This window comes from Daldinia caldariorum (assembly GCF_022478825.1).
Source record: "Daldinia caldariorum strain CBS 122874 unplaced genomic scaffold F4812scaffold_10, whole genome shotgun sequence".
NCBI lineage: Eukaryota > Fungi > Ascomycota > Sordariomycetes > Xylariales > Hypoxylaceae > Daldinia > Daldinia caldariorum.
Window position 1 is genome coordinate 1,083,713 of NW_025953046.1, and position 20,969 is coordinate 1,104,681.

A 20,969-nucleotide genomic window follows, 5' to 3' on the forward strand; every position below is an offset into this window, starting at 1 on the left:
CGATTATAAACAAACAGTATTATAATATTATAAACGGCAGGTAAGTTGTCGAGATACCTTAGGTACCCTTTTGTATTAACCACGATCCGATCCTAATATTCCTCCTAGTCCCCTATCTAATAATACATAGGTACTATTCCCGAGACGAATGAATAAATAAATAAATACCTACCTAATCTATCTATCTTCATCATCCCTCCAGGCTAGGATCGGTATTACACGATTCTTTCTTTCTTTCTTTCCTTCCCTTTATATATACATTTATACATATACATAGATTTATATATTTCCCAAGCCGATTCTACCTAACCTACCGCGACGACGATGTTCACATGCACGTTCTGCTGGCGCCCATCTCCGGGCCCGTCTCGCGCGCTGGGGCGCTCGGCGCGGCTGACGTGCGAGCCGTGCTATCGCGGGCTCACCGACCTCGCGGTGTGCTAGGTGTGCGGCGAGACGGTGGTGCGCGGGGAGGAGGGCGTGAGCCTGGGGTGGTGCTTCTGGCACCGCGCGTGCTACGGGTGTCTGTTCTGCGGGAGCAGGTTGGTCGTTCACGGGCCCACGGTTGCGCAGCTGTTCGACGACGACGACGACGGGAAGAGGGCTGCTGGCGAGGGTTATGGTGGCGGTGGCGGGGGAGGAGAGGGCTTGGGGAGGGAGATCTTGGAGGTGCCAACTTGTGCGCACTGCGCGGTCGAGTGTCAGGGTCAGGGGACTGTGGTGCGGAATGCGCTGCGCAGAGTGGATGAGAGTGATGGGGGTTTGGCTAGCGCGAGGTGGACGAGGATAGGAGGGCAGATGGTGGGTAGACGCGCCGTGGGTGAGATCAAGAGGGTGCCGGTGGCAACTTCTAAACCTGGTCAGGTAAGAGCTGACTATTTGGCGCCGGTGCTGCCAGGACAAAAGGAAGAGGCTCACATATACAGAGTCCTCTATCTCTAGGTCGGTCACGATGGTCTATCCAGGGCGGGACACGCACTTCGCACGATCCTCGTGCTTCTTCTTCTCACTTACCAGTCGATGGTACTTTAAGCGGCCCGGGCAACCCGGGGGATGATAATGCGGACTACACCGTCCCTCTGGACCCTGTTATCTACGTTTCCATTTTCGACCCCGTCAACGATCCTGCTTTCAAGCCCAGTCCTACAAAACCGATTCCTAAGTGGATGCGGTGGCTTCCGAGCCGTCGAGAACAACGGTCAGAAACTCGGCCGCACTCCATTCTCGATGAATACTTCCCTCCTAGCCCCATAGAGCCAGATACTGCTTCGGCGTCCAAACTACCTACTATTTGTCCAACGAGCCCCTTGCCGAACCCCATGTATTCAGCAGCGACTCCACGTCCCCTCAACCACTATCATGCACCCCAAAGCTCGGAACCTAGTAAATTAACTAATTCGACTGTCACAGCCCTAAAGGGTCCTTCCTTTGTCTTAGATGAACCGTTAAAGCGACCTTCCTCGCGGGTCACCTATCATCCGACATCAACTAACCCCCGACCCGTAACGTCGGAGTATATCCCACGATCCCACGCGGCAGAGACAGAGGCAGAAGCATTATTATCGCCTCGCAGCCGCACGCCAGTTACCCCGCGGCCTCTCACAAGGCACCGACCTCCATCGCCGCTGACCGAGCAGGTGGCAGCACATCTCAGACGTTTCGCCCGTCGGACGCCTCCCGCGCAGTCGAGGGAGTTTCTCAATACGTACCATTACCACCAGCACAACGACCAGCAGCCGACGGGGGCTAGGAAGACCTCGACGACTACGACTACTACCACCACCCCAAGCATCGCGTTGCCGGGGCGCAGGCGAGATAAGGGTGTGGCGGACGGGAGGCAGGTATGGAGTATACTCGGACGGGACCGCACGCCATCGCCTGGCGCGGGCGGTGGCGCTGGCGCTAGGCAAGTAGTTACGGATGGTGGGGAGGTGGTGGACGTGCGGAGCTTGAGGAAGAGGTCGAGCTTGCAGAGCGAGATCAAGAGGTTCTTGAGCGGGAGGGGGGTTGGGAGGGAGTGAGGATACATTCATACATACATACATACCTACCTAGGTTACCTACCTAATGGGAACTATAGATTGTTATCGTTAATGAGTTGTTCGATGAGGGGATTTTATTTATTCTAAGTGACTACTACTATGTAGTGATGTTCCTTGAAGCGCTAAGTCCTGGACCCTAGTTTGGGTCTTGAGTGTGTAGGTAAGTTGATGTTGTATCGAAAAACGTTTCCTAGTAGTGGGCTTCGCTCGGCAAAACTCAGTATTATCCGCTGCTTATGTAACCAGCCTACAAGTCTTTAAGAGATACGTACCTGTACATAGTACATAGTAGCTTTTTGTCGCTCCCCTCCAAAGAAATTCCCCAAGCTCCAACTGCGTCAGCACCAATTCCATCTCCACCGTCAGTCACAATCCTTGAAAGTTGACAGCACTTGCAACTACCAATATCATAGTTGCGAGCTTTATTGTCCCCTACCAAGCAGCACTTTTAGGAATAATAATAATAATAATAATAATAAAATACACGCATACACAATGGCGCCAATGACGCGCGTAGACCATGATGCTCTCGAGCGTAAGCTATCCCCCCCTCCCATCTTATTCTCCATATCGTCATATACAAACCTACCTTCTCCTTTCCTCCCTCCACTCACCACCACCACCGCCAGTGCCTGCGATACTGACTAACCAACCAACCAACTAACTAACTAACGCTCCCCAGAACAACTCAAAGACACCATCCAAACCCTCACCAACGTCCTGGTGCAAGTAACCAACTACGACGCGACCACCGCGCCCTCGGCCTCAGGCAACAACACCCCTTCCCACGCGCACACCACCACCTCCTCCTCCGCCCTCTCCTCCTCCTCCTCCTCCTCTCACCCCGGTGGCCGCCCCTCCCGCGACGTCGTAGCAAGCGAGCTGCGCGCGCTCTCGGCGAACCTGCAGGCCATCCACGCGCGCGCGACGGACGCGACGCTCCCGCCCCTGCCGAGGGTGCCCCCCGAGCTGGTCGAGTACGTCGAGAACGGCCGCAACCCGGACATCTACACGCGCGAGTTCGTCGAGGCCGTGCGCCGCGGCAACCAGCTCATGCGCGGCAAGCAGCGCGCCTTCGCCGCCTTCCGCGACGTCCTCGCCGCCGAGATGCGCCGCGCCATGCCCGAGCTCAGGGACGACGTCGCCATGGTGCTGGCGAATCTGCCGAGGCCGCAGTAGGGGTGAGGCGTGGGATTGTTACGGGGAGCTGATGTGCTTGGGTAGGATAGGGCCGACGACGGCTCGGGATCGGATCGGGAGAATCCATGACGGTACTAGACGTGACGCTCGAAACATAGAGGTCCCCTCTCCCCGTTGGAGGGCGGGGCGTGGAGATCAGGTTAGGTACTTATTGCATGCACGCACGCACGCATGCATGGGCCGCGGCGGTGGTGGCGTCTAGGTTGTATTTCATTGCAAAGACATTTATTTAGTTGGCACTACGACGCACGGCGGCGTTAGGAGGCCCGCGGAGTTTGACTATTATTATACCCATGGGGAGAAACAGGAATGAATATATTGACTGAATCGATTAACCTAGAGAGAGCTTGGTGTTTTGCCAGGGCTACTATCAAATCAACTAGGAGAGAGAGAGAGAGAGCCATTTGTACTTTGCCACGAACTCGTCATGTTTTAATTTAACCCGAGCCTAGAAACTTGAAATCGTTGGATTTTCATTGATCGCGTCGAGGCGCATGCCATGTCGTAAACTAGGAGACCACATACGTATACCATATATTGTATTGCAGTTCCCTCCTTTTTTTTTTTTTCCCCATGAACCTTGACGAAACCTTGGTTTTAACCCGACCGAGAAACACCGCCGTAAATACCGCCGCCGAAGCCTCGTAGCCTTTCATCAAGAGAATGGTTTGGTTGGTTGGTTGGTAGGAGAGGAGGCCCAATCTTCCTCGCGCCCATTTTCACTACTTACCTACCTACCTACCTACCCAAGGTACCTAGGTTAGGTTTAGGTTTATGTTCACGTTTAGTTCTTAAGGACCCTGACGAGCTCCGCGACGACGGCGTCGCCCGTCTCCTTGGTGCCGGCCTCGCCGCCGAGGTCCTTGGTCCGGACGCCGGCGTCGATCACGTTCTTTACCGCCAGCTCGATCGCGTCGGCCTCCTTGGGCAGCTGCAGCGAGTACCGGAACATCATGGCGACCGACAGGATCGTGCCGATCGGGTTGACGATGCCCTTGCCCGAGATGTCGGGGGCCGAGCCTAGATAGATTCATCGTTGTGGTTAGCCAGCTCTTGTAACCAACAAACTTCTACAGGTGCTATCTATCATCATGACAAAAAAAAAGTTTGCACCTACCGTGGATAGGCTCGTAAATGCCGTTGCACCTAGACTTCCCGTCGGGGATCCCGCTCAGGCTGGCGCTGGGGCTCAGGCCGATGCTCCCGGGGATGACGCTGGCCTCGTCGCTGATGATGTCGCCGAACAGGTTGCTGGTGACGACGACGCCGTTGAGCCCGCGCGGGTGCTTGACCATGATCATGGCCGCGCTGTCGATGAGCTGGTGCTGGACCTTAAGCTGCGGGAACTCGCGGGCCATGGTCTCCGTCACCACCTTGCGCCACAGCCGGCTCGACGCCAGCACGTTGGCCTTGTCGAGGCTCCACACGGGCGCGGGCGGGTCGCTCGCCAGCGCGATGTACGCGGCGAGGCGGGTGATCCGCTCGACCTCCTGGCGGGAGTACAGCTCGGTATCCCAAGCGACCTCCGCGCCGTTGCCGTCGTCAGCCTCCTTCCGCTCGCCGAAGTAGATGCCGCCCGTGAGCTCCCGGACGACGGTGAAGTTGGTGCCGCGGCACACCTCGGCCTTGAGGGGCGAGTACTCGACGAGCGACTCGGACGGGAAGAAGCACGGGCGCAGGTTGCCGTACGTGCCCATCTCCTTGCGCAGCTTCAGGATGCCCTGCTCGGGCCGCACCGCGCCCGTGCCCCATTCCGGGCCGCCGATGGCGCCGAGGAGCACCGCGTCCGCCGACTTGGCGGCCGCGAGGGCCTCGTCTGTGAGGGCTGTGCCGTGGGCGTCGATCGAGCACTGTTGTTTTTAACCAATCGTACACTTTATTAGCGGCCTGTTATTCTCCCTTCTCCCTTCGTTTTGGGATATGTGAGGGGTTCAAGGGAGTCGAGGGGGGAGGGAAAGAGAGGGAGAACAGGGAAGGGAAAAAGGGGGGCCAGGGGTAAGAGGCAATTATTGGAGATATCGGAGAACGTACGCCACCTAATAAGTGTTCTTGGAGGTTGAACTTGCCGACAGAGGGTCTGGCAGACTCGACGGCTTTGATAACCTAATAGTATATTGTTATATTGTTAGCGCAACTCTTTTGATCATAATCGAAGCTATTATCAAATAGGCGAATTGCGAAATTCTTCTTTCTGTCCCATTCGTATTTGTCTATCCCTTGCTAAACTCACCTTCACAGCCTCGGCAACGACCTCGGGGCCGCTGTGATCACCGCCGAAAACAACGATATTGTGTGTGGCCATATTTAGAAAGCCGATTGGGTTCGTAAAGAGTCAAAAGAGGAATTGGGTCAGTGAATAAGTAAGTGAACAAGTAAGTGAACGAGTGTTAGGTCCGAGATAATTCAAAGGACGACCAGGCTGTGGTTTATGTAGGTAGTTTTTATGTATGCATTTACGAATCTAGGCGTCTAGGGATTTAGGGAAGTCACTTTGGTATTTGTTCCCTGCCGTAGGCCCCGTAGCAAACAAAAAAAAAGCTAACGGCAGATGCCCCGCGTTAATTGCTTGGGTCTCCGAACCCACCCCGCGGTTGCCGAGATCGGCGTAAGATATTGAATAGCTCTTGCCCTTTGTCTCCCGGAATCTTTTCATAGGTACCTACCTACATAGTACGATCAATTGGAAGCTTCACTATAATCGAACCCGTTTACCAACTTGATACCCAATACTAAGGGTTTCATTGCCTTATGCATTATGCCTTATGCACATATGTAAGTGGCTACCTAATGCATGCAGCTTTTATTATGTCTTGCTTGGTATCCCCCCACTCAATATAGGAGGTATATATAAATACACCGTAGTATTCGTGGACAACGTATAAAAATCGTCTATTTCCCATTTGTTAGGCATTCATATAATTATATTGCCCCTACCCACGAACTCGCATAGTTCAATTATCCCTTGGTGTTCGTATGCATTAGGTAGGTACCTAGGTATGTAAATGATAGATCGTAAAGCCATTAACACATCAGATCGATACCCCCTTGCCACCTGGCCTTCACAAAGCATCGCTTCTTATTGCTACTCATCATCTACATAGGATAGATAGGATAGATCAGGGTATCGCGTCAACGTAAAAGGTCCCCTAGCTCAGATATTGTAGCACCATTCTATATCCCGTCTATACCCAATAAGCGCCAATTACACATATCCCCATTATAGAATAACGTATCAAGTAATGCGTCAAGCAATGCGCCTCGCATTGGACACCACGTGCTGTCATCTGAATGATTTGAACGACTTGTGCGCTAATGGAGACGCAGCAGGCACTCGAGGGTTTGTGGCCCCTAAATTTCTGCGTATTTCCCGACCTCGCATTCCGTGGGCGTTCGGCGTATTCGCGCAGAACGCACATATATACACGCTAGGATGGGTCTGACGAGTGATGTTGATGCATTTGCCGTGAAGCCACATCTCACATGATTCACTACAATAGAATTAGTCATGGCAACGAACTACATCGCAGATCGACTGCGTAGAGGGAAAAGAATATAAGGAGAAGGTATGGGTACCATTGAACCATATAGCTATTGCCATTGATGTGGTTACTAGCTGTGTTGCAAACACATCGAATTCGATGCCCTCGGTCGACGGACTGGGTACGAAGTTGACTAGCCTTTATAGGAGAAGGAGTTAATCTTGGCGCTGGTCGGGGTATAAAATTCTCATTTATGTTGGACGCCCTCTTCTGGCGATCCTCGATAACTTTACGTAACTCGCTCGTAGCGTCGCCGTAATGATTACCGCCGGGTACATTCATCACCGTCTCAGCCTCGCTCTCGGCATCATCGACGGCATCAGGTTCGTTATAATATATTCCGAGACTACTCGTACTCTGATCGCTAACACTCCGCCGAGAGGAATGATAGGGGAGGGGCGCCGGTTGTCGTGATTCCGGAAGAGCAAACGAGGTATTCCGGCTAGGAATAATTATGGGTTCATCATCCGTTGAGGAATCATCGTCTTCGGAAGACGCCCAGCTTCTCCCTTGGCTACGTTTGCCCTTCCGACTGCGCGCCGCCTTCGGAATTGTGTCCTCATCGTTTATGATTACCGTTGTTGTTTCAGCGCGAGCCCGGCCCCTTGAATCGATTGTGAATTTGACCGAAGTTTGCGTCCTTGGGGCTGGTGATTCGGGAATAGAGCTTAAACTCGATAGTCGTTGTTGATGATTCTTCAATGGTGATATTCTTCCACTCCCACTTGCCCTAGGCCCCGGAGGTGCCGGTCTACCGACGCTCTGTGGTACGGGCCGTGTAGCTGGTGCGAAATTAGGTAGACTGGTTGCCTTGCTAATAGGTTTTCGACTTATTTTCTCGCTGAGACTACGCGACAATCCGGGGCGATCGGCTGATGATTTGACCGGTGAGCTGGCGGATGCTCGATTTATCTTCTTGGCGGCGTTTATCTCTTTGTTGCTAGTTGAACGACGAACCCCACCACGCTTCGGTGCCTTCGCAGCCAATATGATAGGTTCCGGTTGAGAAAAGGGCTGCATCAAGGCAGGCTGTGATAGGGGGTTGAAGGAAGCAGGCTCCATACTTGAAGATGGTGGCCTGGTAAATAGGAGGCCGGGATCCACGGAACCACTCTGGTTCATCATAGCAAAAGATTCGTCTGTCGATGTAGCAAAGGACTGACCGAACATTGACGTATCGGCGACACTTGTGTCTAAAGGCGGCTGTGGAGGTTTTGGCGCAAGTGCTCGTTCCTTTTTCGCGGGTGGGTTACTTTCTTGGCCGTGGGATGGAACAATGCCTGTTTCTTGGAACATCTCGTTCGACTTGCCCCAGTCTAAAGAGTTCATAGGCCGGTGACCGGAAGCTGGGAACATCTCCCCGCTAGCAACGGAGAAGTCGATATCCATTCCACCCATATCGGTATCCCAGAACATGCGCGAATCTCCATAACCAGAGGCCGCAGCCGGGGCTGACATTGGATAGCTAAAAAGGTCCGTGGGGGTTGAGATAAAGTTGGGCATTTGCTGCGACATGCCAGCTACGAACTCGTGTTCAAATCCGTCATTTTGCATATTGCTCGTCCGTAGCTTAGGGGCAAGCCGCTGTCTTCCTTTGTGAGTAGACGGCGGCGGTGTAGCGGTTTGCCCCTGTGTCTCTTGTGCTCCGCCCCGGTAGCCCTTTTTAGATAGATGTTGCGAACGAGACTGGAAGCCGGCCTCGGTTGGGCTAAAGCCGGCAGCTAAGGAGTTCGGAGATGACGACAACCGTTTAGACGGGTCAACAGGCGGTAGAGGTAGATTTGGATTCGGCGAAAAGTGGGGAGCATGGGTTGCAATTTCGGCAACAATACTATCAGCAGATAGAAGTCTCTTATGGTTTGAAGCTTGGTATGGCGTGGGAACAGAGTAGTCGGCAAAGGAGATGTGGGAAGGTTTTAGGTTACCCGGAGTGGAATTGAAGACGGAATACTCTTCAGCGAACTGAGGAGTCCACCCAGACGAATCGTCGAAAGAAGCTCGGTTATTCTTGGGGGTTTCGAACACAGAACTTGGAAACCCAGTGGAGGTCGGGGTTTGCTTTGGGGTGGGAGGCTGAGCGTTTGGATCACCAAAGCTGCAAACCAAATATTAGTACTGAGACAAAGTGGGCAGGGAGAATGAAGGTGTCTTGCCTGGAAGTTGGTCTATCTCCACTCATAGCAAAGGTATATTCGTTGGTTTAAAGGAAGTAAGTTCTCCTTAGATAATTGTAATTGTTGAAGTTTTTATGTCATTGCACATTATCATATATACAATTCGTCGACCGTTCAGATGTTGGAAGCGCAGAAGTTGTTGGAGCGTAGAAGCGTAGATAACCTCTAGATATGTAGGTAGATATGTTCAATGCCGTTTGCTAGATTTAAAGCACAGCCAGCTTAGATAGATTGTACAGAATAGGAACTTTTATTGTCAACGAATATCCAAAACTCGGACTCGGATCATAGCACACACAATTAAAAGGAAAGGCGGTTAAGCAAGAATCGTGTATCATTAATTGGTGGTCTAAAAATTAAAAAAAAAGAAGAAGAGAAAATCAATGGCGGTTGTCGTGGTGAAGAAGCGTTGGTGGGTAAAAGTGAAAAAAAGGTGGTGCTACTATTAGGTAGAAGCGGGTTGTCTCTAAGTCTAAGTTTAGGATAGGACGGTTTGATGGGTTAGATGGGTTTAGATGGATTTGCGGTTAGGCTGTCGGGTAAATTTTTAGGTAGGCCAAGGTCTGTGCAACTTCTATGTAAGCCTGGCGGTATACTATGTAATACTTTTTTTTTTATACACTATGCACTATCAAATTAGTCAACTGAGTCAGTGGAACAAACGAGGGGTAGAAGTGCAAAAGATGCAAAAGATGTCATGTAAGTTATCTGGCAGTCGGAATTCTTGAATTATTAGTGGATGATGCCTAGCGAAACTTGCCTACCTCTACCTAGGTAGGTACATAGTATTATACATAGTACCACTGCCCAGGCGGTTTTCTCAAAACCCGAGATCAAGCGCGCACTGTTGAGCAAATATGACATGTTATGTCATATGTATTAGTATGCAACAGTTGAGATATGTAAGATCAATTGGCCCTAAGCTTTTCGGCGAAGAGACCAGCTAAGGTGGATAAGCGGCGCGTAAACTCCTCCTCGAAAAGCAATATTATGTAGTACGAAACCTCTAAGTGCCTCTAGGTTGATATTGAGATAATTACCTTCCTAAGATTCTATTATGACACAATATATAGGGGCCAGGTTTATCCCCGCAGCTACTACGAGATAATTACTTGTTAAAACATACGTTAGGTACTTATATAAGTACCTAGGTACATAGTAACTGAGTATTTTATATCTCTTAACTATAGCTACCTACCTAATATAGGCTTAATGATGCTATGTTAGGTTCAACTGACTAATGAACCATCTTTAATTCCGAATATTACGTAGATACCTATGTACCAAAGGAAACAGATAGGTATAGAATGATTATAAAACTACCTAATGCCCCCTTTTTTCCTTTTCCACCGTCGTTCCGGTAGATATAGGTAACTTTTGACCGTAACTATCCAAGGCACTCGGACCTGCAGAAATACACTACACGTGCTCCATCCCCACTAAAGCGGACGAATTGGCGGTGCTTACTGCCTAGTTGCGGTACCGAGCCGGAGCGAATCTCCCCAATATTCCCCAGCAACTACCGGTGAAGTAATGAGTTGTCAATTGGCCCTTATGCAGGAAGCAAATTAGATGGCTGGGTTGCTTACGGAGTAGCTAGTAAAATATCTCAGGCATAAGGGAAAGAAGAAATAAGTAATATACAACTTCGAATTATATTAGTTAGTTAACTAAATACCGAATTACCTATAGAAAAGCAATGAATTATTCTCATCATTTTCCATTTTCTATACTCAAAATTATTACCTTTACTTTTATACAAAAAAGTACCTAAGGTACCTTAGTATCAGCAGATTGGTACCTCCGGGCGTCCGCACCGTCAGACCCAATCGCTATGGATCGCGCTAGGCTGCTAATGCGTAAAACGTCCAGTCTATGGAAAAGTGCTGGAATAATACCATTGGTTACACTCACGATGGGGGACCCAGCGATTTCGAGCTAGGGACCTGCATTAGATGGAACGAAAATGAGTCAACAGAAGGACTTATCCCCACGCAGCAATATATTATGTACATATCTTTCCTAACTTGCATTACTCGAACAGGCAGCTATGCTATTAGTCGTGAGAATCCCCTAGCTTGGCCGTGCGAGAGAGGGGGAAAAAAAGTAAAATAAAAAGAAAAGGCAGTGACAGTTGAGTGCGGCAAAAACAGATAGCTACCTACCTAATGCAAATGTGTGGTGGTCTATCAATCAGACCATAAGTGAGACTCTAAGTCTATTGTGGTAATTGTCAGCCATTGATAGGTTTTGACTACCGAGGCTATACAATACTTACATACCTTACCTAGTATGTATTTTCATCAGCTACCCGATGATGGCTTGTGGCTGCAGCAGACGAACTAATTGCTTGGTCCCTGTTGGCGCCACCGCCTCGCCAGGCGCCGCAAGTTTACCATTGAAGTCTCAATCTCAATCTCAATCTTGGTCTTGGTCTTGGTCTTGGTCTCATACGGTGTCGCACTCGAGTCTGCTATATTTACAAGAAAGTAAAACGACTCTGTAAATAGTTCAAAGAGAATAGACGCCCTGTAATGTGTCCCAGGTTAGTCGAACTCGACTCACTTACATCGTAACACTCCGATCTCGAACGCTATTGATAAGAAGAAGATTGGCGGAGGAAGCGCGCGTATCTCCTTCGCCTTTTTTTCCAACGACAGCCCGAGGAATTTAAAAATAAAAATACCACAAAATAAATCCCGATCGATAATGCTACCCGACCTCGATTGCGTACAACGTACAACGTGTTTTCCTAATATGGAAGACGGCCGGTGACGTCGGATCTGCAAATGTACCCTTGCATAGCCTTATGAGCTCGACGAATTATTCAATATCGTAGCAGACCCTTGTCAGGCATTATTCGCTTGGCTTGTTATTGGTTCGCTCTCGTTCGACAAAAAAGCATCAAACTCCGCAGAAAAGTCCTTGTGTCCTTTTTTACACGGTCCCTTCGATTTTTGAAACCTGGGAAGAACTGGTTCAAATATATATATGTCGGCATTGGTTCGAATCAACACATTTTGCTTCATCTGTCGGTGCTACGCTTCCTCGACCATATTAAGAAAATAAAGGCACGCAAATAGGAGGTACATATCCCCAAGATTTTATCCCCAAATTCATCCCCAAGTCTATCTTTAGTTCCCTACGTGCATATAGGATACAACATCGCATATGATTGGCCACGTCATTTTATGCTAGTATTTCCCAAAACGTACCAATTAAACCTCCACATTTTCTCGGTCATACTAGCAATACTCCTTACCCCTGAACTTGGCAGACCTAGCGGCTGCCTGGTTGAATTAAAAACTATCTCTTGGGATTTTAACATCGTGTAAGCGGCTGAATAACGTACGTACATACGAGATAAATATCATTTATGTTATTACATAGCAATTAGAATAATTTGGGCCAAGAGACTTGAATCATATAACAAGAGTAAACTCCTTTAGTCTATTGCACCTCTTGATGACATTGATTCAACGTCTAACTTGAGACGCGATCTAAGATCAATAGGATACTACCAAACAGCCCAAGATAATGCCAACTTAACATTCCAACACGACTTAGGAAATAGTGCAGTCTTTTCTATTCTTAGATATATAGATGCATATAGATAAGGTCTATAAGGCTATATAACTACCTGCCTATCGTAGGTAGGTAAGGACCAACTAGTCAATATTATAAAAAGAGGGGCGGCAAGCTGTTGGTCGAAATGATATGCGTCCGGATCCTTCCTCATATGTTGGCTGAAATCCCTATGACTTAGAAGGTATAATCCGCCGGTTGTGATGTGTCCGCATGTGAACGCTGTAACCCTAATGCGTCAGGATACCGAGGTAGGGCCCGTCAAAGTGACGTTACTGCGAATCAATCCATCAGCTTTTTTTTTCAGCTGGCCAGAGTCGTCCTAAATACAGGTAGGCAGCGGCATCGAGACCTTCCTGCTTTCTGAAAAACTGCCGGTGGCTGCGCTTTTAGTCTTTCGCCTACCCGACTGGCTACCTAGGTAGGTAGGTAACCAGGTATGCTATCAGCTTCAACTGATGCACGCGCAATATCTTCGCTGGCTTTGTCATTCGCAAGTAATTGCCTTACATGATCCTGCGCGTGGGTTGATGGAACGGAGTGTAGGCTTAGAATCCCAAAGTTGTCTAGCTGCTTACTTTCAGAAGCTACCCGGGACTCGGTCAAGGGGGATTGGGGCTATAAGTGCAAGAACGCAGCTTTGTAAAGACAACCGAGGCTCTCGTGCAGACGTAGGAAGTTCATAGCGGGAAAACCTGTTTCTGAATACATATGTCAGAGTTGCCATTGCTACCATCCTAGAGGTTACCCAGCATATCACACATAGTAAAATATTTTACTTACATACTTGAAGCTGAAGGGCGACGGGGCGAGTGATAGAGAGGCGCTACCGAGACACCGAGACGGTAATTCTACCGAGACCTAAATGCGGTTGTACTCTCTCCTGATACTATGTTCTTATATGGAAACGTCAGCTTCATCATTGTCAACCAGAGCCTACCTAGTTCCTTAATCTCAAGAAAATGGTCTTTCTAGTACAACCATATTCACCGACTCATCCTCCAAACTTGCCATCAAAGTATCTCCCCTTGGACACGTCGAATCTTAATATAACCTCGGCGGCGAAGAGCGGCTCGCGGGGGGCTGGGCTCGGTAACACGAAGCTATTCAGGGGCACGAGCGTCTAAAGGGGAGCCTCATAGCCTCATGTAAAAACGGCTCAGACAAGGAAGACAAAGAGACTTATAATAGAAAAAGTTGTACAGAAGTAGGTAGATGGAGATGATGGAGTTTATGCTATGGTCTCGCTCTCGTAACCTTGTGATCCAAACGCGAGGCTTTATGGATTAGGGGTCGTAGCGAAGGGAGGATCCAAAGGTAAGCCTTGAACTTGAAATAGATTGATAGTATCACATCGCCATGCATCGAAGAATGAGTAGACGAAAAGTGAGCCTACGACATACATACCTAGTAAAAGATACTTGACTGGATATCCAAGACGATGGTTATAAATATATCATATCAACGGAATTTTCTCTAACCGATCCGTCTCCCTCCGTTAAACACCCCTGGATGTTTGCTTAAAAACACAAGGCTTACCCAGATTAGCTCTGCTCTGCACGAGCCCTATATGTCGGGTCGGGATTCCTCGGCAGGGCCCTTTTGCCAAGTAAGGGTGTCCTGTCCTGTCCGTCTATTATCAATCAGGCAGGCAGCCCTATTTCCAAGCGGTAAAGTGACGATATGTACCTAAGGTAGGTGTGTAGCTTATTCAAACTCCCAGAATCCTGCGGACGAAATTTTGCGCACCGGAGGAGCTTATGCCGAAAGCAAGGCAAGGCAAGGCAAAAAAGACAAACCCCAACTCCAACTCCCGCTTCCCGCAACCTTTCGATTCGATCCCTAAACGCCACCATCTCACATGGTCCCGCCTGAAGGATCGCAAACCCACCGCCAATCTTGGAGAGAGAAAGGTATATCCAGCGCCGTGGTGCGGACGTGAGTGGCTGGCTGGCTGGTATGGTTGGCTTTTGTGCTGCCTAACGTCAAACTAGGAAATAAGCTCTCCAAATACAGACGTACGTCATGAAGTAGGTAAGGCATGTATGCTTCGTTTGCCAGAATGTCTGAAACATATCCGCGATGATGTTTGTTCCCGCTCGCATGAAGGACTGGCACAAGTGAGGCTTCAACTTACGAATGCTGACCGTCTGGCCTCGCCTTCTTCCGTGCGTGAAGAGGAGTTGCTTGTTTTATGTAAACATCTGGTTGAAAATTTGAATGATATCTCCCGAGATTTGATCTGGGTACAACAGCGCTTTTTCGGGCGCCTCTTAGATCATCATGTACGTTCTCTGTGAGCTATCGTGTAATCCTACTTCTCAGATATGAAGTCCTAGCAAACCTTAGCTGCTGCAGTCAGATAGCTCGGTATAATTGCCCGATGAAACGATATGAGAATTAAAAGAAACGAGAAAAAAACTTTGATGCCTCTTTCCGGAGGGGAGGCGTAGGATCTGACCCCCTTTCCCCTGAGCTGCTGCGGGAATATAGGTATTGTACATGAGCAACCCGCGCGCGGTACGATGGTATATCCGTCATATAGAACACCCATCTTCGTAGTCGTAGATAAGGTATGTACCTGATATTTGGAATTTTCTAACCGCCCCCAAATACACCAGAAGTAGGTAAGATATCAGGAAGGATCGTGGAGAGTGAGATATTGTCCGTCCTTGCAGCTACGATCACGCAGCCAAAGAAAGCCACACGGGATCCTCGGGCGCTGGTTCTTCCTTCTCCAACCCGCGCGCGGGATAGCTACCTACCTACCTGCCTAGGGTAGCTGAAGATGGTGGTGTGGTAGGTAAGCAGGCTTTTTTTTTCCTGCTCACCTTCTTCTCCCCTCACCCTAGCGCCCGCGGGTATCGTGAGTAAGCTAAGCTAAATCCTACGACTTCGGGAAGCCCACCCACCTACGGCGTTATAGACGTTAGGTATATAATATGTGGGCGTTTTATAGGTTTGCCTTACGTTGTTTTAGGTACGTATGTACAACACAATAGCTAACGTAGACTAAACCACGGTACCTTGGACCCGACGCCAGGGCACCCACACGCTCGCGCAATAACGGGGGAGCAAGGATCGAACTAGCAGACCAGTACCGTGACTGAGAGAAGGAAAGGGGGGCGTGGATGTATACACATACATACACTATATGCCTACCTGATATATAAGCCTTTTCTATAGATACCCAGCCTGACATACAGAGAGATCATGGCCCCACGCTATCCTCTAGAAGCCAGGGGTCGACCCGCTATGACCTCCTAGCAAGCAAGCTAAGCAGACGACTCCTCGACAAGCCGTACCAACGGGAAAATTCCCCGAGCCTATTCATAGCACATGAGAAACGACTAGTCAGTGGGACACTGCACCCAAGATTTGCGTGATAGGGATCCGCAGCTATATGTAGATGTAGATGTAGATGTAAAATGTATATGCAAGACAGATACATCCGTTCGTCCATACCCACGTAGATCCATACGTCTATCTATCTAACCCAGACTTCCGTCCAACCATCCACATATAAACAAAACAAACAAGCCTACCCCCAAGCCGCACAATGCCTACCTACCTACCTAGGTAGCTATCTAGAAAACAATCAATAATACCTGTGATAATAACAAGATAAAAGCAGATCATAAGTCCGGCCTCTGTGCTACAGGGGTAAAGTCAGCCAGGTACCCCATCACCCTATCTATCCTATCCTGTCCACCCTTAGGTTAGGTTAGGTTAGGTTATGTAGGGGCCTGTACGTACCGCGTACATCATCCACATTGCGAGTTTTATGCGTTTCGTTTTCCGTTCCAGCCCCGGCGGCACTAACTAAAGTCCAACCTACCTACCTACCTAGCCACCGATCCACCCGGCTCTGCGGCTCGGGGGGGCGTACGCATAGTAAAGGCCCGAGGACCCAAGCTCGGCGTGTGTCTAGTAAAAAACGAAGAGAAGAGGAAAAGGAAAGGAAGAAGAAGACTAAGGAGAAGGAGGAGGAGCAGTAGGAACAGGAGCCGGGGAAAAAAAATAATTAGGGCCTCCAATGAGGCGAGGACCGAAGAAACATCCCCTGGTCCTAGGTTAGTTAGTTCACTTCACCAAGGACCTGGAAGTTCTTCTTTCCTCCCTCATCCCCATCCCTCGCCCCTCTAACCCCTCTATTTCTCTTTCCTTACCCCATCCCGTCTGTTTTGATGCCGTCTAGTCTGATAAATCGTGCCTCCCGCGTGGAGGCTGTGTCGTTTGAACTAACCTACCTCATACCTGGTACTCGTTCTCCAGCTTAGTTGGTTAGTTGCTTGCTTATTTGCTTCCTAACGTAAGGTATCTTGTAGTATCTATCTGAAAGGTTCGTCTCGGCTCGGGAAGGAGCCGTTTCATTGAGCTTATTTCTTCGACCCGAGCCCATCATTTCACATCTCACATCTTACCTATCTCAGCTGACGTTGTTTCCGTCTCGTACACTCGGGAATACACTTAGACGCACACAAAACATCAAACACATGCAAGTTCAGCTAGGGGAAAAAATAATAAAAAATAGGCCATCTTTTGTGAAGACAAAGAAATCGTTCATCATCTAGCTAAGTTATGCACGCGCGTATATCGCGTGCTTGGGAGACCATCCCGTGGTATCATCCGGTTTTCTTTCCTAAACTCTTCTACCGCTGCCCAGCAGGGCTGTTGTTCACAAAACTCTCAAACCCAGAATCAACAACATCAACAACAGTAAAACATGCTTGAAAACCAACCAAAAAATGGAAACTTCCCATCTCTTCCCCCCCCGTAAAAACTATTTCCACCCTCCAATATCCGTCGAGGGTATCACACACACACACACACACAACCTTATTTAGCTATCTACATTAATCGGTTAAAAGAGAGTAGTTTTTTTTATAAAAAAATGGTAGAACTCATATGAACAGCGAAAAGGGGAAGTAAGAGAGAAAAAACTCAACCATATGATCAGTGATATGATCTGCGACTGTATGTATGTAGTAGACGCGTATATGTGTGTTTGAGTTAGGAAAAAAATAGCGCACAACGAAGCAAAAGAAACCAATCTTTTTGTTCTGTCGTAACCGCCACCATGATGTTACTCCCCCGTTCCAGTCTATCCCAAAAGCCGTCGTTAAAAAATAAAGTAAAGTAAAAAAACACCACTAAACGAGCAGTGCTCGATTTCGTCATAAACACACATCTGTGTGTTGGATAAGTGATTTTGTTCATGTTCGGGTATAGTTATCAATAAGGTCGGGTAGTTAATGAAATTGACTCGTAATTGTCAAAAATAAAAATGAGAGGATAAGAAATGGCATCAATTTGCGCCACCTGGGCAGCGGGAATGTCCGTTGTCCGTCTATAATAAGATCGCCCTCTATATTGAGAGCGGGGAGTTCAAGGAAAATGAGTGTTTTTTTTAAGTCTGGTTGTTCGAAAAGGGTTGAATCGTTCGATTTGATCATTAAATCATGTTGTGGTATCCATCTACTCCAGAGAAGGTTCTTTGTTGATGTTGTCGTTGTTGTCGTTCTGGCTGAATAGCCTGTTCGTGAGAAATAGGCGTAGACATCGGCATGGAAGTTGGTGTTGCGTTCAACGAAACTGCTGTAGTATCGGTATGAGGCGTCATAGGCGGTTGCATATCAAGCTTTGGCTTTGCAACAGCTCTAGAGTTGCTACTCTCACGTCGCCTCTTAGGCGCATCCTTGACTTTAGGGTGCGTGTGGCACTGCCGTCTATTAGTATAATTATCCAACGTCATCTTTATTTAAGAATCTTACCTTATACGCGTGCCTGAACCAGGTTGTGCCCTTTTTCTTGCTGCTCACTAAGGCGATCCAGTCGTTGCAGCTTCCGCATAGGCCTTCCCAAACATCTGGATTGCCATCCATCCGTCGAGTTTCCTTGGGTTCTTGGAACGGATTACCAGTGGCTGCGCTGATACCGTGGGTAAAACTCTTGTCGTACCAGAATGCGGAATTCTTCAATACCAGCCATCGACCGGGCTTGCAAATACCGCACCATCCTTCCCGCTTATTGCCGTGACCACGAACCCATCTGGGTGTATACAAATCACCTTCAAATCGTAATTCTTGCTCGTGAGGCACAAGGTCCGGGTCTGAAGGGTTCATGTCTTCGGGCGGAGGCGGAATTTGCTCTTCCTGGAGCGAGGCATATAGATCCGGTGGGTCAGATAAATCCGTGTAATGACCGTGCAACGAATGAGGGTCCGCATTGCTTTGGAGCATCCTGAAGAGGCCGTGTGATAATAGTGGTGGCGGGGTCTCAAAATGATGAGCTTCCGGGTGAAACGCCTGCGATGGTAATTGGGACGGTAGCTGAGTCGGAAGAAGCATACTATTCCGGAAAGCTGGCGGATGGGACACAAGGAACGGGTGCTGCTGCACAGCTTGGAGGTTGCCGAAGTTCAGTGGAAGGGGGTGATTAGGCATCGTAGGCGATGAATGTCTCGACGACATTCTCGGTCCAAAAACATCATGCGTATGATGATAAACGAAAGGAGATGGTCGGCGACTCGCGGTTCCGTACGATCCAGTAGACCACCTCTTGTTTCGTGCGCTGCTGTCTGCATTATAAGGAGCAGACCTCATTCCAGGTCGAGGAGAAGGTGAGGCTCCCCGGCCACGGCTTTGAGTACGGACGAGATCAGAACGACTCTGCGGTGTCATGCGAGGAGAAGCTACGGGCGACAATTGAGTAGAGGACATGAGCGAGTTTCGGTTAGAAGTTGGCGGGTAATCCGATGTGAAAGACGGAGCTTCAGACAAGGCAGCGGAAAAATCATCGTATGAAGGCATATCGGAGAGGCCGCCTGTTGTCGACACGGTGAACGACGAACCCGACATGCGACGCTGATTCAAACCTGACTCGAAGCCCATCGACTCATTCTCGATTTGAGATCCGGCATATCTGAGATCTAGGATTGGAATCGCCTCATCCGCGGTATAAGCTTGCCCAATGTTCATGTCCACATCGAAGTTAGGCATATCAATATGATGATGATCTTCACATAGTTTGGATCCCCATGGACCTACGCTAATGGTCAGTAATGACCCTAAATTGACTCGGGTTAAACTCACTGCTATCCATCGTCGTCACAGGATAGAAATCTTGATGCATCGAAACAGGTCGTGACATCGTATCACTTGGCGTGTGGATCATTAAGCCGGATGGTGTTTCCCATGAAGCTATGGTTCCGAATTCCTCTCCGGCGCAAAACGAGAAACCCTCGTGAATAGTAGCGGGTCTTGGTCGCGCTTCTTGCGATGTTGGCGTCGTCCACACTCCGGCCGATGCCATTTGACTCTCTACCTTGGTAGACATATCGTTCCTATTCATCGTGACCAGTGGAGGTGGGCGTGGTGGCGGGGCCTCTCTGATGAACTCGTCGTTAGAGCCGAGTGTGTAAGTAGGGGCTTGGATGTGTTGGCTCCTATGGTTGTGTGAGTCTCTATTAGATATGTTCCGACTCAAAGTAATACATACAATTGGCCTTGTGTTGAGTCCATGATTCTGACGTCAAAGTGTGAAAAGCTTAATCTATGATGGCTTGTATACTAAGAAGGCCATATTCTCGAGGTTAGTCGATGAACGGCATGCCCATATATTGGGATAAGCTATGTCCATATTGTAGTCCGCCGGCATGTTCGACAGCGGCATGTAATAGCTAGGAAACTTATTCAGCAACTTACACAGTTATAGTGATATGTACTATAGTAATCCTCGACGACTAGTTTATCTCCGGAAGCGGTAAGGTCAGAAGGAATGAGGAGTACCTTGATCCGTGAAACAGCGAAGGAAGCGAGTGTGTAAGTTGACGGGTAGCGGTTTAGGCTGGGTGTTGTTGATGTATATTCGTAAAGAATGGAATTGAGTTCTCTAGAGACCGAATAACTCGATTGGCTGAGTGGTACTTGCTCACATAGATTGGTTTGTCTAAGTGGGAAAGAGAGCCAGCTCCCAGTGTTATAGACTAGAGTGGCAATAATAGAGTGTGTTATGAGCTTGGAAAAAAAGGAGCGACTGATAGTGGAATACCTTGGTCAACGGTGTGTAAGGAAGAGAGCGGCGAGGCGAGAAGAGGAGTAAAGTGGCAGGTTAATGGAGGGGCGGTGCAGCACACAGAGAGATATAAGGATGCTCCCGGACGCAACAGGCCCTACATAGTAGTACACTGACAGTTCGATTATAATTCAACACGGCCAGTCGGAACATCGGTAGGAGCTAAGCCGGGTCTTCTTGATACATGGAAACCTGGACACGTCTGTGAACTCGAGAACAGGAGAGACTGGCGTGCTAAGTCCCTCTTGGCTTGCTCGAAAGAGACAGGCAAGACAGGTACGACAGGGCAGGCAAGGACCGCCGGGCGGGTTCTGCAAGGGTTTACAGCGCAAGGGTTCAGTGGGTTACATCTG

General features: G+C 48.9%; 5 protein-coding genes across 5 annotated transcripts; 2 read left to right on the forward strand and 3 right to left on the reverse strand.

Moving 5' to 3' along the window:
• Positions 1–332: 332 nt before the first annotated feature.
• F4812DRAFT_460132 (uncharacterized protein) lies at positions 333–2,021 on the forward strand (the record flags this gene model as incomplete). The annotated part of the gene is made up of 3 exons (XM_047937654.1): positions 333–398; positions 445–864; positions 927–2,021. 3 exons carry the CDS (start codon positions 333–335, stop codon positions 2,019–2,021), a joined length of 1,581 nt encoding a protein of 526 aa, XP_047789598.1.
• Positions 2,022–2,537: 516 nt separating this feature from the next.
• On the forward strand, positions 2,538–3,221 carry F4812DRAFT_460133 (mediator complex, subunit Med10; the record flags this gene model as incomplete). Its single annotated transcript, XM_047937655.1, has 2 exons — positions 2,538–2,577; positions 2,725–3,221. 2 exons carry the CDS (start codon positions 2,538–2,540, stop codon positions 3,219–3,221), a joined length of 537 nt encoding a protein of 178 aa, XP_047789599.1.
• Positions 3,222–3,537: 316 nt separating this feature from the next.
• F4812DRAFT_57734 (beta-isopropylmalate dehydrogenase) lies at positions 3,538–5,623 on the reverse strand. Its single transcript, XM_047939213.1, has 4 exons — positions 5,473–5,623; positions 5,274–5,345; positions 4,360–5,092; positions 3,538–4,262 (listed from the first exon to the last, which is right to left on the reverse strand). The coding sequence occupies exons 1-4, from the start codon at positions 5,542–5,544 to the stop codon at positions 4,027–4,029; spliced, it is 1,113 nt and encodes a 370-aa protein (XP_047789600.1). The 5' UTR covers positions 5,545–5,623; the 3' UTR covers positions 3,538–4,026.
• Positions 5,624–5,803: 180 nt separating this feature from the next.
• Positions 5,804–10,204, reverse strand: F4812DRAFT_465343 (uncharacterized protein; the record flags this gene model as incomplete). Its single annotated transcript, XM_047938427.1, has 3 exons — positions 5,804–6,730; positions 6,816–8,876; positions 10,194–10,204. The coding sequence occupies 3 exons, from the start codon at positions 10,202–10,204 to the stop codon at positions 6,523–6,525; spliced, it is 2,280 nt and encodes a 759-aa protein (XP_047789601.1). The 3' UTR covers positions 5,804–6,522.
• A 7,673-nt stretch (positions 10,205–17,877) lies between these two features.
• F4812DRAFT_57952 (uncharacterized protein) lies at positions 17,878–20,469 on the reverse strand. Its single transcript, XM_047939214.1, has 5 exons — positions 20,247–20,469; positions 20,041–20,111; positions 19,635–19,987; positions 18,315–19,585; positions 17,878–18,262 (listed from the first exon to the last, which is right to left on the reverse strand). The coding sequence occupies exons 2-5, from the start codon at positions 20,061–20,063 to the stop codon at positions 17,996–17,998; spliced, it is 1,914 nt and encodes a 637-aa protein (XP_047789602.1). The 5' UTR covers positions 20,064–20,111; positions 20,247–20,469; the 3' UTR covers positions 17,878–17,995.
• Between the last annotated feature and the right edge of the window lie 500 nt (positions 20,470–20,969).

Coding starts and splice junctions, on each gene's coding strand:
- F4812DRAFT_57734 (XM_047939213.1), bottom strand. CDS start 5,544: ATGGCCACACACAATATCGTTGTTTTCGGCGGTGATCACAGCGGCCCC. Junction 5,093..5,273: donor AAGAACACTTATTAGGTGGC/GTACGTTCTCCG, acceptor TAAAAACAACAG/TGCTCGATCGACGCCCACGG. Junction 4,263..4,359: donor CATTTACGAGCCTATCCACG/GTAGGTGCAAAC, acceptor GAATCTATCTAG/GCTCGGCCCCCGACATCTCG.
- F4812DRAFT_57952 (XM_047939214.1), bottom strand. CDS start 20,063: ATGGACTCAACACAAGGCCAATT. Junction 19,988..20,040: donor GACTCAACACAAGGCCAATT/GTATGTATTACT, acceptor ACACAACCATAG/GAGCCAACACATCCAAGCCC. Junction 19,586..19,634: donor TGTGACGACGATGGATAGCA/GTGAGTTTAACC, acceptor CCATTAGCGTAG/GTCCATGGGGATCCAAACTA.